This window comes from Silurus aristotelis, assembly GCF_946808225.1.
Source record: "Silurus aristotelis genome assembly, chromosome: 21".
Lineage (NCBI taxonomy): Eukaryota > Metazoa > Chordata > Actinopteri > Siluriformes > Siluridae > Silurus > Silurus aristotelis.
Window position 1 is genome coordinate 11,882,362 of NC_139594.1, and position 16,046 is coordinate 11,898,407.

At 36.7% G+C, this 16,046-nt stretch overlaps 1 protein-coding gene across 5 annotated transcripts; it reads right to left on the reverse strand.

The window, feature by feature from the left end:
- Positions 1-3,523: 3,523 nt before the first annotated feature.
- On the reverse strand, positions 3,524-8,925 carry anp32e (acidic (leucine-rich) nuclear phosphoprotein 32 family, member E). 5 transcript variants are annotated; one of them, XM_083524137.1, is made up of 7 exons: positions 8,694-8,925; positions 6,348-6,497; positions 5,994-6,116; positions 5,533-5,695; positions 5,248-5,399; positions 5,106-5,154; positions 3,524-4,987 (listed from the first exon to the last, which is right to left on the reverse strand). In XM_083524137.1, the coding sequence occupies exons 1-7, from the start codon at positions 8,745-8,747 to the stop codon at positions 4,905-4,907; spliced, it is 774 nt and encodes a 257-aa protein (XP_083380263.1). In that variant the 5' UTR covers positions 8,748-8,925; the 3' UTR covers positions 3,524-4,904. The 5 variants fall into 5 exon arrangements, with proteins under 5 accessions (XP_083380263.1, XP_083380265.1, XP_083380264.1 ...); XM_083524139.1 differs by having other exon boundaries at positions 3,524-4,984; positions 5,112-5,154; positions 5,527-5,695; XM_083524138.1 differs by having other exon boundaries at positions 5,112-5,154; positions 5,527-5,695.
- Positions 8,926-16,046: the final 7,121 nt, after the last annotated feature.

Here is a 16,046-nt window from a genome sequence, read left to right on the forward strand (position 1 = left end):
ATTTGTCATATATATTAAGAGATTGATTTGTTTGCACAAGAAATCCTGGCGGAAATCCTGGAGATGTACTGTTTCACTATTTAATTGTCACTCAGTTGTCTAAATTATTAAATTTCATGTTATTTATATATTGGTGAGAGCTTTACAAATAGCATTAAATGTTATTGTAACATGTTGCCATGTTTTGTGAGTGCTTTGTATTTGAGCTGTAATTTTGACTTTTAGCAGCTGTGTGATTGTAAAAAGCTTAACTTTTGCCTTAATTAAACTGGAGGTTTATGGTGGCGTTTCTATATATATAATATATATAAAAAGACACATTTGAGCTTGGGTTATATATGTTTCCCCTTGGGATAAGTGTAGATGCTGTCACACAACAAAAGCCAAAGAGTGTTCATCAGCTGCTGAACGGTCCTACTCCCCCTTTATGCATTGCCCTCCATATAAGGCTTCTACAGGATCGGACCTTCTGATTGGACAGCTTTTGCTCTTCAGGCGAGGCAGTGGGGGTCGGAACAATGTGTTCATGCATGAGCTTTAGGCTGTGTGACATGTATGTTTATAAATGCAGAGATTCACTCTATATAGAATTAAAATTTTATGTTTTAATATTTATGAAATGTAAAAATATATATTTCATTCTTTCAACATTGCATCAGCTATAAGCTCTGGAAAGCTAATGTACACCTGCCCTGCTTACAATTCATCATACGCACATGTGCTTCCCATCACCACAAAGCCCTGTGTGTTTGCATTGGCAGACATGGACATGCAGGTGGATAGAAGGTTGAGTAATTGTACACTAGGCAAACTAGTATGCAAATATCATTCGTTAAACTGGAATTCTAAACCACATTTCACTACAGGCTTTTTAGGTTAGTGTGGAAAACCAGTTCTAAATAGGAAGTCACGGCCTACCTTTCAGACCTAAGCCAACAGTGTATTAATAATCTGAAATGTGCAGTGTGATTAATTCCCACATGCCATTCTTATTGCAAACCACTGTCACTTGGCCTGGAATAGACAGCATCTGATAAGAGCTGTATGTTACTCTTCATCTCTGTAAAACAGATGCACAATGTGTTCTCACACACTCTTTCATGTCATGAGCTGAGCAGTGGGATGATTTTGTATAAAAATATTCTCCTGCTCCATAAGTGACAGCTGGTGGAAGAGCTCCTCCAAGTGGTCATCAGTATCAGATACAATACAACCATAATTTACAATCTTGTGTCTCACCTTACACCTACACTGGTGGCCTTGAAAACACATTAATAAGCATCACATGATTCTTTTTATAAAATAATGCTGAATGATTGACTTGAAAACATGGCTAGTGTTCATTTTTGTTAACAGTTGCTAGAAATCTGTTATATTTACATAAAAAAAATCTTTACAATGCAGATTTAGTGAGACTTTGCTGTAAATTATACAGTTTTGTAAATCCCCCATGTTATTTTGGTTAAATACTAAGTGCTCTCATAAAAATCAGAAACACAGTGTTAAGCTGAGCGTTGGGTGTCGATGAGGAAGCAACAGATCAGCTGGCGTCAAAACCAAACTGCAACATGACATCCCAGCAACTATTGTCATCTAACAGAAGTGTTTTTTTTTTTTTTTTTTTTTTAGCTCTAATTGGCCTCAGAATGGGTGTTTTAAGAGAATACACCTCATGAAGACCTTGAAGACTACTATAGAATTAAACAAATTTCACAGAATACCCAATAGTCCAAAAGTAAGTGGACTTTGATTTATTTATCACAGAGCAACTAAACTATGAATTTCAGACAAGCAGATTAGCAGGTAAAATGACTTGTTGCAAGGTCTACTGAATATTAGTCAACTGACAAACAATTCCAGTAAAGGAAGAACATAAATGCAAATAAATACTAGGTCACCGTCTTCTACAAAAATCTGACTGTGGCAGTGTTATAACTTCATCTTTTGCCTTGCAAAACTTGTTCTATCACCAATACTGCTGAATGCAGTTAAGAAACTGGGTCTAGAGAAAATAATTTATAATAAATCCTATTTGAAGTTTTCCAACTGTATTAATGACACAAATGTTAACAAATGCTCCAGCAGACTTATGAGTGGTATCTGAAAACTCATATTGCCTAAAAGAGAAAAACAAATACCAGGGGATACTGTGTCGCATTGGTGAATCAGGTATTAAGATTCCTGAGATGTTCTCCTGCAATCATTTCAGAAAATTAACTTATTTCCAGGGAGTGGGTTTTCCTTTTCCATGTAGAATTTGACAAATTGTACAGTGAAACCTTTAAAAGAGTGTATAAGAAGCTGCTGGCCATCAACAAGCATGTGAAAAGATGAGTAGGTAACTCCTTAAAGCCTCACCTTATGTAAATGTATGTATACAGTTATGTATATATTAAGTAAACTGGTAAATAATTACAGTTAAGTAAATTGAATATGTTTGTGGTTCTAAAACTAATATCACTTTTATCCTTATTGTCTCTCAAGCAATTCACATATGGAATAAATAACTATTGTTTTTGAGAATAGTAGATGTCAGCTTTATTTTAAATTAGTTTTTCCATGCATTGAATTACCTGCTTTGTTGGATAAAATAGAACTATTACCACAGTTCTCTTGATACTGTTCTTTAACAAGAAACACACATCAATGTAATAAATTACTAATCAGAAATACCATGGGTCCACCCATACTCTACACTACAGCACTCCCTAATGGTTTTAAAGACATTCCCCAGCTCTTGAGTTATTCATGGATTTGTAACCCTGTATGCTTTGCTCTTGTGTGCTTTAAACAATCCACGCCCACTTTCCACTAACCCAATACTGAAAGCATATGTATTGATAAATAACTAATAGGCTGTGTACAGATGGCAGCTCTATATAGTATTAAACACAGCAGACTGCCTTCAGAGGTGCTCAAGGCCACACACAGCAGGAGCTGGTAAAGATATCATGGGTAGGGTTACTTACAAAACCTATTTTATAGTCACCAAAAAACATATAGCGAGTCAAAAGAACTCGTTGTTTATTAGGCAACTACTTCATAGGAACAGTTTTTGATCACATAGAAGTTTTAAGGAACTAAAAAAAAAAAAAGCAAATAATCGCAAATGCACAGTACTTTGTTTTAAATAAAAATCTATTTAACTCTATCAGAAATATTGCATCATTTTAATATACACTAGTTAAGGAATTTTTTTTCCCTAAACTAATTCGAGCTGAAAAAAGTGGCAGGTTAATGTCCTCATCTGTTCTATTAAAAAAATAATAAAAAAAAGCCAACATTTGGGTATAAATTTGCAAATATTCAAACAAATTTACCATTTAGTTTTCAGACCAGGCCAGACAATGAATGCACTATTACATGGTAAAAAACTTGCTAAAGCAAATTATTCTCATCAGCCTACTCTGAGGGAAACAAATGTGTGAACATCAATAGCTGTAGAAATTATTCATCTTCAAGAATTTCTCATATACTCTGGAAAATTACTGGATAAAAGAAATTAGAGCTTCACCAGATCATATATCTTAAACCATGACTTTTTTGTGTTTATTTTTCGTTTTCTAAAAATGGGGGGGGGGGGGGGGGGGGGGGGGGGATACAGAAACAAAAAAAGAAAGCAAACAATAAAACCCAAACAAAAGTTTTTCCCAAAAGTTGGGGGGGTTAACTCACATAACCAAAAACACAGCCAAGTAATGAAATAAACAAAAACTCAAAACAAAACAACTTATAGTTTTGGACATATGAGAACTAAAACAATTAATCAATGAGCTTCATTTATATAAAAAACAAACAAACAAAAAAATATCACAGCAAACAAAACAAACCCACAGTCAAACTAGCACTGACCAGTTGGAACATACACTATATACTGTACATATTGCCATACGAACATTAGTTTAAAGGTACTATTCTATAAAATATCCCCGACAAAAGGTATAAACTAACCCGTTTCCACACCAAGACATAGGAATAAAACGTCTTTAGGGTACTATTTAATCAAAAGCCATTAAGCCTGATCATTACATGAAATTTTCAAGCAATGTCCCTCTTTAAACAAAATAAAATCTTGCTAAGGACAAAATAATTCAAAGAAAACGTAATATAGAAGAAAGGGTTAAATGCTTATATTAAATGGTTTCTGTTCATTTTAACATGTTGTCCTATCTGTGCTAAAAACCCAAAGACCAACTCCAATAAAAATAGGTTAGAATCCTGTCAAAATGTTTATACTACACACCAACCCCCTCCCTCGTTTTCAGATCATTTACATCACATTTACATACATCGCACTCTGCGCTGCCTATTTAAACAAGCCTAAAGGTAGCTTAGAGTGAACCAAGAGGGGGCATCCCTTACAAAGACCACGTGCCATGGGCGATATCTTCTGCATGGATTGGTCAATCCTGGACCACGAGTGCTGCTAGTTGGAGATCACTGGCACTATGCTCCATAGTGGGCCGAGACTGAGGCTGCCCGGAGAGGTAGATGAGGAGCAGGCCGATTCTTGGAGAAATTCTTTGAGGAAGTCACTGGCAGGTGGAGCACGGGCTAAACAATTAAGTTTATACTTTACAGACCAGCGTTGCTTTGTTATTTCGCCTAGCAGTATTTATGTCACAGCGTGGAGACACACCATAACTCCCATAACACCCATGGACCTCTCCCCTTCCACCAGTCAGCCATAATGACGAGATTCTCGTGCTGGGACAAAAACTCGGAATGGCTATAAATGAATTATCAATAAACCCCTTTATATAGCATATGTATTTATCAAAAGAAAACATTTAGCCTCTACAGTGATATATCTATTGTATACAAGAAAAGAAAAAAAAATAAAGAAAAAAAAAAACAATCTGCAAGATCACACATTTTCAAAGTTGTTCAACAGACACATAGGGTTAGTCGTCATCATCATCATCATCTTCACCCTCATCTTCTGCATCTCTCTTTCGCTTCTCCCCCCGAACCGCTGCCTCCACTTCTGGAACACACAATCCACATTATCATATATGTCATATATGAGAGCAGAAAACCTGTTCCTTGATTCATCAAAACCACTAAAGATTGTAAAACGAAATCGGCGAATGATTTATACTTACCCTCACCTTCCTCCTCTTCTTCTACATAGTCGTCATCATCCTCTTCATCCTGTTGCATACAAACAAAAGCAGTACATAATTTTGAGTAAATGAAATGTAATTATGTATAAAATACTAAGATGGCATTTAACCTATACTTTACCTGAATATCATCTTTCATCAGGTAGGACAGCCCAACCTCTCCACTCTCCGATTCTTCTTCATCATCATCCTCCTCATCATCATCATCCTCATAATCACCAACAGGTCCAGCTCCCTCCTCACCATCCTCATCATCTTCTGAGCCGCCACAAACTTGAAAACAGCAGCATTAAATTAACTTGTTTTACTTTTATTGTAAAACTGTAACAGGATCAAATTTTCTAGATCTAAACAGTGTATATATGTATATGACTGACTCCTTCTTCTAAAGTCCATTTACCATCACCGTCACCATCATCTTCCGAGTCAGGAGCCTCATTGTCCTCTGCGTCAAAGCCATCCAGGTATGTGACCTGAGGCAGGAGCTCAAAAATGCTCTCTCTGTACTCCTCCAATGTTGTGATCTCGCAGTTAAAAAGGTCCAGGCTTTTTAAATTCTTCAGGTTTTGCTGAGGGTTACAAGTGTAAAAAAATAATAAATATGTGCTCAGTATGATTAAAGTGAATAGTTGCATTATGGGCAATTTGCTTTCCAATGGTTCGCAGTGTGAGCATCTGAGCTGTGCGTCATCATGCCGATACATTTGTGAAATGTAGAGGCGGAGATGATTTGTTTTTGTTGTATAATGTAATGTCCTGCTTTTAGACAATAACTTATCACTATTAGAACAGCACCAAGAGCATAAGCATAGTTTGAAGATGCATGATATATTTGAACAAGAATGTTAGAAGATCTATGTCCCTTACCAGAGCTTCCACTGTGCTGAGTTCTTTAATCTTGTTGCCACTCAGGTTTAGATATGTCAGATTAGGGCATTTCTCTGCAAGGATCTCCAAAGAGCCTGAAATGTTATTGTCACTTAGCTCCAACTGTATAAGAAAGAAACAAAGAAACATTACATTTGAATAACTTTATATATTCCACCAGACATTTATGAAAATGTAATTTTGTAAATGAATTCATTTAAATATGTAATATTTGTGTGACTTAATTACATGTGAACATTTCTGTAGGACATTATTGCAAACAGGAATCATAAAAGTGCTTAATTTTTTCCATACATTTCGCTTAAATCAGGTGTTCCAATACTTCCATCCTACCTTTCTTAGTTTGGGCAGTGATGGCAGCATAGCCAATGATGTGAGACCAACATTAACCATGCTGAGGAACTCCAGCTCCTTGAACTCATCCGTGAGGCCCTCAATCTCTCCATCACTCGAGCGGCAATTGTCCACAACCAGCTCTGCCACCTGAAGGGAGAGGAAGACTGTATATAAATTTCTGAAAGAGGTAAGTGCACAAAATCCAATGAACTATAATGTACACATTCCTAACATATTTCACAATATCCCAGAAATAAAAAGCAATAAAATCGACTTCCACAAGAGGTAAACGGGATGGCAATTTAATTTAAAAGATCACAAAACATTGAATAAGTTAATATACAACGATGGGCAAAGATTTTTGCATTTTCCAACCAGCTGCAATAAATAATTGATTGAAATGATCAGAAGCCTCATAATGCAACTTGTCATGTCATGATCACCATACTGCAATGCATCTGATATGAAATTTTCCTAAATGTGATGAGTGATTGTCATTTATAATTTTTGAAGAATCTTCAAATTGTCTCAAAAGCAGTCATCTAAAGCAGGTACTCTTAAAACAATGAGTGAAATATAAGCATGAAAGTGCTTCAGAAATATTCTGTAATATTTCTGTTCTAAATCCAACATTGGCATCAGCACCACCTACAGGTGAACGAGGTGAATAACTACTGTACCCGCCAATGTTTCAACAGAAGGCGCTCCAGATTAGACATGGGCGTTCACAAACTACTTTTACTGGAAACACACATCATCCTCACACCCGATTTGTTAACCATGTCACTATATCGGCTTTTATATAATATATGTATAGATATAAAAAAAAAATTATAATCTAACCAAACACATCAACCATTGTCTATACTTTAATACTACTAAGCATAGCAGGGAGGTAGGTGTGTGTGTGTGTGTGTGTGTGTGTGTGTGTTTGTGCGCGCGCCACCCCGCCATCTGCCACATTCCATCAAAAACCAACAAAAGATAGTCTAAAAACAAAAAATGTTATTTTAATATTAGACATGCCTGTCGAATGTATGCACATATGCAGTCTTGTGGTCGAGCGAAAGCGAAACCAGGTTATACAACACCGCCATGGTTTTATAAACATGGAGGCAGAAATGCCACCTGGTTCTTTAAAGGACTTCATGAAAAGTCCAATTTGCGGCACGCGAAAGTGCATTCAATCCGGGTATTTTTTTTTTGCTCTTTACCGTGTGTGTTCAGAAGGACAAAAAAAAAAAGAATCGGTGTTATGTGCTGGTGAAACTCAGTCGGAGGCGCCGTACATCCGCCATTCGCGAACCGAAGCGACAAAATGCCGTTGCGCTCCTTCTTCTACACTCTGCCTCACACGCTGTCTCGCGCGCGCGCTCTTTCACACATATATACACTCGCGCGCGCGCACACGCACACTCGGAGAGGCGCCACAACACGACACACATATATATACACACACACATATACACAGCCTCGACTTAAACGATTATACAAGACGAGAAAAACACGCAGTAAAGCGAACCGTGAGTGAGTGAGTGAGTGATTGAGCTCTGAGCCTCAGTGAGGTTCGCATGGTGGTGGGTTTGCTGAGGAACAGCGGCAGCGTGTGAACGTGTGTAGTGTTGAAGAGTTGGAGACCAAGATGTCCGCCTCGGGAGACCATACCGCTCTCTCTCTCTTCATGACTAGGTTCGAGAAGCCATAGTGAAATATGAAGCCGCCAGAGATCAACTACAATCAACTTTACTCGCTCGAATACTCGGAGTAAAATAGTATATACTTGTGATCAACAACCTGAAACGTGTATAAAAAAAACATGTCGTTTATTAACGGCTTCATGGGCATTAACGTGTATTTACAGCCGGACGGCGGCATATCAGCCCTGTCCGATTAACTCGTAATTGAAGTAGACACCGTGTATAGAGGTAATTGTGGATATAGATAATCAAAATAACAGAGTGATGGATGGATATATATATATTTATGTATTTATTATATTTATGGGGCAACTATATCACTTTCCGAACGTCAGCAGAACGACTATATGAACTACCAGCGCAATGACGAACAGGAGAGTAACGGACTCACATCGAGATAACTGGGTTTCAAAAAAGACTTCATAAATGTGTTATTTCTTTACAACTGGATACAATCTGTTAAAATGTGAACCTCATGTGTGTAACTGCATCCTCCCGAGCCCCGTGTGGAGTGTAACTGCAGAGCACTCCTGAGTGGAGTCAGTCACTCAACTCTCCGACACACAGGTTGCGATCGAACATCATTTTCCGGCGGGGAGAGTGAAAAAAAAACAAATAAATAATTAAAAGTCCAAAAAGATCTCACCTCCGCTGGAGTTCGGTTCCTCAGCTCTAAACTGATTCTCTTCTTCATTTCCATCGTGTGAGGAGATCACGCACTGGACGAGAACGGTCCAAAAAAAAAAAAAAAAAATATATATATATAATTGTAAGAAACTCTGAAAGCGAGGACCCACAGCTCAGCCTTCTTCAACGTCCACTGTTCTCTAACTGATCCTCCATGATACCTCGCAGCCAACCCCCTTTCCGAAGCCCCGCCCACTCCACCGCGCGATTGGTCGCCTGGGTGTTTGAGCGCGTGAGCGGTGCGCGAGCGTGCCACTCAAACCGCGCAGACTGCTCCACACAGCCGAGCTGCAGCGAGGAAGGCGATTGGCTGAAATTGCGCGCGCAGTAAAATTAGACGGGTTGGTGCGCGTGTCTGTAGGAAAGAGCTTATTGTGCCAAACACGCCTCCTATGTGTTCTGATTGGTCCCTGACCGTGTCACCTATATACACTTCTAATACACTCCCAATAGCCAACATCGATTAATATCACACTGATCATAAAACGGATTAGGGGGTGTCCAATGACGTTTAATACACAGACCAGATCTTGTGTTATTGTGTTACTCAATCAATCTGTCAATCAATCAATCAATTAATCAAACAACCATTAAATCAATACATCTGTAAATCAATCGATCAATCAATTAGTTAATCAATCAGACTGTCAATTAATCACAGTCAATCAACCAGTCAAACATTCAATCAATAAATATGTCAATCTATCAATTCATTAGTCAATCAATAATTCAGTAAATCAATAAATATATAAATCAATCTGTATTGTATCTGACTTCATAATTCAATACAATACATAATACCTCATCATCTTGCCAGGACATTTGTTGCTGAGGTAAAACATTTAGCAAACTATAGAAATGCAAACACAAATACCTCTAGCTATAATTAAGATACACATCAGTTTATCATTGCTGTGAATGTTTCCAGTCAGTAGCATATACTTTATGTCAATTAAAAAAAAGTAAAGTTAGAATAAATAAAATAAATTAAGAAGCTTTGAATAACTAATGAACACAACCCTAATTTCAAACAAATTGGGTAAGTGTAAAATGTAAAGTAAAACAGAATGCAATAATTTGCAAATCAAATAAGTCTGTATTTTTTATTATTATTAATAATAGAACATAGAAAACATGTGAAATGTTTAAACTGAGGAAACTTACCATTTTACGGAAAATGTTTAATTTAATGGCACATCTCCAAAAAGTTGTGACAGGGCAACAAAATAATGGATAAGTAAGGTATTAAAAAGAAACAGCTGGAATAACTTTTGCAACTAATTAAGTATAATTGCCAACAACAGGTCAGTAACAAAACTATTATTTTTATTATGTATTAAAATCAGGCATGATTTTGTACTGAAAATCACTGCATGGGGTTTAGAAACACCTCCAGAAATCATTGTCTGTAAACACAGTTTGATGGGTCATTCACAAATGCAGGTTAAAGCTCTATAATGCAATGAAGAATCCATATTTGAACATAAAGACTGCCATCTTATTTGGGCCAAAATCTATTTAAAATGGACTGATGCAAAGTGGAAGACCGTTTTATGGTCGGTCACGTAAAAATTATATTTTTATAACATATTTTTTTGGGAAACATGGATTGGGTGTCCTTCAGACTAAAGAGGAGAAGGACCATCAGGCTTGTTATCAGTGGTCATTTCAAAAGCCTGCATCTCTAATGGTATTACGGTGCATCAGGGCAGCTTTGAGAATGCAATGATATATATACAGTTTTAGAGCAACAACTGCTTTCATCCAGACAACGTCTTTTTTACAGAAGGCCTTGCATATTTCAGCAACACAGCAACACTGCCTGCTGTATCTATTACAACAGCATAGCTTTATAGTAAAAGAGTCTGGGTGCTGAACTGGCCTGCCTGCAGTCCAGACCTTTTAACAATTGAAAACATTTGGTGTATACAAATTTAAAACAAGCTTTTTTGTTTCCTTCACATGGTACATTTCCTCAGATTAAATATTTGATGTATTTATTATGTTCGATTGTGAATAAAAAATAGGTTTATGAAATCATGGCATTCTGTTTGTATTTACATTTTACCATGCCTTTAAAAAAAAATTGGGTTTATATATTCCAAATAGGTTAAAATTAACTGTAAACCAGCCAAATATTCTTTCCAACTAAAATTACTTATCTAATGCTCTTGAATAAAATGGCTGACCATAAAACAACTGTCATGAAGACTTAAAGACTCTTAACAATCATGTTATGCCATCTGTCCCTGCAGTATTTGCACTCAGCTGATCGGCATATGGGCTTGCTTAGGTAAAGAAACTATTTTATAATTTATTACAGCTTTTTGTTTTGAACAAATGTTTATAAGTTAATAAAGTCTCAACAAAACATTTTCATACTCAAGGTCACTAGGAAAATGGACAGTGTAGTGCAATGGATACACTTACAGATATTATAAACTGATTTGTCTCATGATTATGAGAGAAAGTAAACAATCTTCCCTGCTAACTCATTTCATAACACTGGGCTTTCAGTGTTAAAGATGTTCAAAAGAACTACTAGTGTAACAACTGCAGAGTAAAGAGTAGGACAAATGCTTAGGGCACAAGTGTTAAGCTGTGAAAAAAGCTGTTGCAGGCTGGAACGAATACAATTTCAGTCACTATTATAACACAAATATAAATATGGTAAAAACTTTCTTTCGGCTTCTCCCATTAGGGTTCGCCACAGCGGATCATCCGTATTCATGATCCGCATGTTTGATTTGGCACATGTTTTTACGCCGGATGCCCTTCCTAACGCAACCCTCCCCGTTTATCCCGGCTTGGGACCGGCACTAAGAGTGCACTGGCTTGTGCACCCCTATTGGCTGGGGTTGGTTCCCTGACCGGGGATCGAACCCGGGCCGCAGAGCATCCTAACCACTAGACCACCAGGGAAAAGAGAATAACATTGGGCCTTTCTTGGCTACAGCAGAAAAAACCCTACAGATTAAATTTTTTATTTCTTTTTTTTAGTTTTAAGTATGGTTACCATATTTATATTTGTAGGCCCAATATTATTCTCTTTTCTATTTACATTTTTTTTTTTAACAAAATAGGCTTTGGCAAAGACAAAATGTATATATATATATATATATATATATATATATATATATATATATATATATATATATATATATATATATATATATATAATATATAGAAAAACTAAATAAGAAAAAATGAATTAATTTTAAAATATAATTGAAAACTATTTGAACTATTCCTAGTTTTTTCTATTTAAAAAAAAAAAAATCCAAATTTTTTTCTCAATGGAATTTGACACCTTTGGCTTTGTGTATACCGTTACATCTGATTGAACAGATGGTTTGTAGCCTGTTTGTAATATAAGGGATCAAGAGTTAAAGGTATTTAACTGACAGGAAACAGGAAATAACTGCAGCAGACGGGGTGGGAAATGGAACATTGTTTGTAAGTAGTCATTTATTTAATATTAACAATGCAAAATTAAAAAGAAACATTATCTTCGTACACCTGTTAATCTGGTGAATGTAAGTATTAAGTCTGAATATGCCTAGTGATGCTTAATAATAATGTATGTATTTGCAGTAATGTGTTTTATATTACAATATGGCAGGCCAATGACTCTAGTAACAGTGTCCTGTTGACAACTATAAAGACACTCAATAAGCATTTGCTTATAGTAACGTGTTATATTTCATTGGGTAATCCAAAAATACAAAGTAAGCTTTAAACGCATGACAGGTGGTGATAATGGACACTAGAAGTATATAATGCTAGGACATTAATGCCCACTAGATGGCCGAGAGAACAAGTACATGTCCAAACCAGTTACAACTGGATTTGCTTACACATTTTGGGGTAATAAACTCTAAAGCTAGATGGAGTCACTAGATGGAGCAATACGTCTTATAATAGATAGTGTAGTGTGTGATACACAATGATATTCTTCATGTATGCTTGTTGTCTTAATTGAAAAAAGACAGTTAAAAAAAATCTTTGAAAATGTAGAACATCAAGAAATTATTTTAGTGGGTCATTTACACTCAGCAGTTGTGTACTAAATAAAGACAGCATCCACGTTTAATGTTGAGGAACTCAGATGTCAATTTTGAGGCATTCTAACATGAATATTTTACATATAATATATAACCTGCATGCTCTTGTCAGAGTATGTTTTATGTAACCCCCTGCTGCATTTTAGTGAGCATTTTTAAAAATACAAGGTTATGGATTCTCCAAAAAAATCCTGGTCATTGTGCTTGAACCATGGTCCATTGTACTGGAACCCCAGGGCTTCCCCATGACCTTCATAGACAGCTGTTGTCACATCTCCTCACTGCTAATTGCACGTCTTTGTCCCTTTAGCAGCATCCTGGCCCACTGCTAGGCAAATCGGGGAGTGGTGGGGGTTATATGTTCCGGCTAAAACAAAGGCAAGTGCACACTGATGTATTTGAATACAGGAAAACAATAGAGAACATCAGGCTGCCTTTGGGAATCTGTAAAGGTTCATAATGGAGGAAGCATTACACACAAAGGACCAACCAGAGTGACAAAATAAAGAATAGGCTAGTGGGTGTGAATACTGTGAATACACTGCAGTCTAGAACAAAGGATATCAATTGGACTTTTACATTGTAGTAATTCAAATAAACAGCCAATCTATAAAAAAATGGGTTTAGGTCATAAGTATAAAGCCCATTAATCACCCAAGCATATCGCATCCTTCCAAAAATATAGAAAAACAAGTTGAAATTCAAAGCAAAGACAATGTGGGAAACTAAAAATTTTGTGGGAAACATTTAAAGTAGTACATAGTGAGGGCTGGGTGATTATATGTGAACAAATCCAAGTAAAACCGATACAAGCCTCTCAGATGAGTGACAAATCATCCTCATTATTATAGTACAAAAGCTGGGAAATTCCCCCCAACACATAGATCTCTTTGTATTATTTTTTCCTGTGATGTTATTCTCAGTTATGTGCGTAGGAATGAACTGATATGAACCCACCAGAGTAAAGCTCTTAGCAGGGCTTGTACATTGTACATACATACTAAGTAATGTTGCAGACATGTGGTGTTACATGACACTTTCACTCCTCCTGATTTTAATTAAAAACACATGTAGATTTTCTGCACATTCTATCGACACAGCGGGTCATAACAATGTCTATGTATTTTTGCTGTTTTTCCTCAATGCTTGCTGCTCTGGTTTTTCTTATTGTGTTAGATTTAGTTTTGAGCCTTTTCTGGATAGCCACACATTTTTGGGGTTTTCTGAAACTGCTTGTGAAGTCCTAACCTTCTGATTGAATGCAATGGGAAATTCTCCATTCTCTAATCAAATGTTGATTCTTTTGAATAGGTTTTCTGGGGATTTCCCACTAGTTTCTTTAATCGAAAGTCAGTTTTCCAAAGTGTAAATCTGATCTGACTGTCCACCAATGTATTGGTGAATTAAAAAGGTTTCTCCTGGACTTTGATTCAGATACTAACAACATATATGCATCAGTCTCTGAGACTTATTAGCTACAGACAAGGACATGAAAAAACTCAATGGCCAACCGTGAGTACAAACTCAAATCTCAAAATATTTTATTATTTTAGCAAGAGCGAGCTGCTAAATATCCATATTAAATGCAACATGTTAAGATCTTCCCTGTCCCTGGAAAATGTGGGTCACATCTTTTGATAATTCACCAAACCTACCGGAAAACCAATTGTAATTCTCTCCTTAAATTGCTTTTGTCACCTGTAAGATTCTTCTATCCACAGAGTCTGGACTTTTTTCTCCATTGAGTCCATTGAAATGTTTTTTCAGTCCTTTGTCATCTCCAGAGTGGACTAATGCAACTGCGAGGTCTTCCCTTGTGGGCTATTAGACCTCCAGAATGCAAATAGCGTGCTTTAAATCTTTCCGACTTCTTCCACATCACCCCATTCAGAAAAAATTTACCAGCCGTCACATACCTAAAGGCACACTGTAGACACTCAAAGCACACTCTGCATCATGTTTCCTTCAAGGCTTTTGCATGGCTTGAATTGAACGCCCATTTTTCAAGATACAAGTAAGACATGCATCAAGTCGCTTCTGTCTGGATCCCCAGGTGGTGGAATGAACTCCACCTGGTTGTCTGAATGAATCACTGTCACTTTTCAAACAAAGACTGAAGGTCTACCTCTTTAGAGGACATTTGTAATAAATCCATAATGTTTATTACAAACCATTATTACACACACACACACACACACACACACACACACACACACACACACACACACACACACACACACACATGTATGTGATTATCTTAAAAATTATTTCTTTTTATAACGCAAACCACAAAAAGCTGTGGTGATGTGCTGACATACCATCCATATCTGGACCTCTCAGATTCCTTTAATATTCTTGATGTTTTAGCTCATTGGCATTTGACCAAAGGCATGGCTCCAGCACTGTTCATTCATCCTCCCACAGATGGCATAGCTAAAGAGGAAGACTTCTTTCCTGTGGTGGAAATGGTCCAGGGATGCTTTTGTTTTTCATGGGTCCTGCAGACTGTGTATGAAAATTTGATGAACACAGTCTACACCGCAAGGCTGAGGTCATGTAAGTATTTAGTTTGTAGACTGGCAAATCTTTCAAACTCTCTGTTTACTGATATGTGTACATATTTCAGATTACAGCAGTTCATCACCACTGCCTATGTATATAAATCCGAGTAAATATTCTTTCAAACAGGATCTTGTTTTTGAATAGCTTTAGCAAAGATACCCATAACATGATATTTAATAAAACATAGGCTAACATTTGTCCTACATGTGTTTGGTATGTGTACTTCACTTAAAGGGAGTAGAAGAAAGGGATTATTTTTAGTGTTGAATAACTAAACCTGAAGATAAAGCTTTACTTTACATCCAGGACCAGATCATTTATCAAGACTTGCATGGGCGTGACGGTTATGGAAGATCAGAATCTTTCCATTTAGGGAGTAAACCCACACATCCTCTGCTTAATCCAAGCTTATATTACATCCGCATGTAAATGCTTCAGAACGTGTAAATGCAATTTCTATCCTGCCAGAGATGAGGGTGAGTTTCCCTGATAAAATCACAGCCAGGATCTTTTAATGGATGATGTGCCAAAATAATTGTGTGCCATACCATGTACCTTAATGGTATGCAAAGAAATATACACACATTTGTAAAAAAGAAAACAGATCCTGCAACCAAAACATTTGTACTTAGAATTTTAAACCTTATTTAAATTAATTAATGAATTTGTTTGTTTATTTTTTTTAA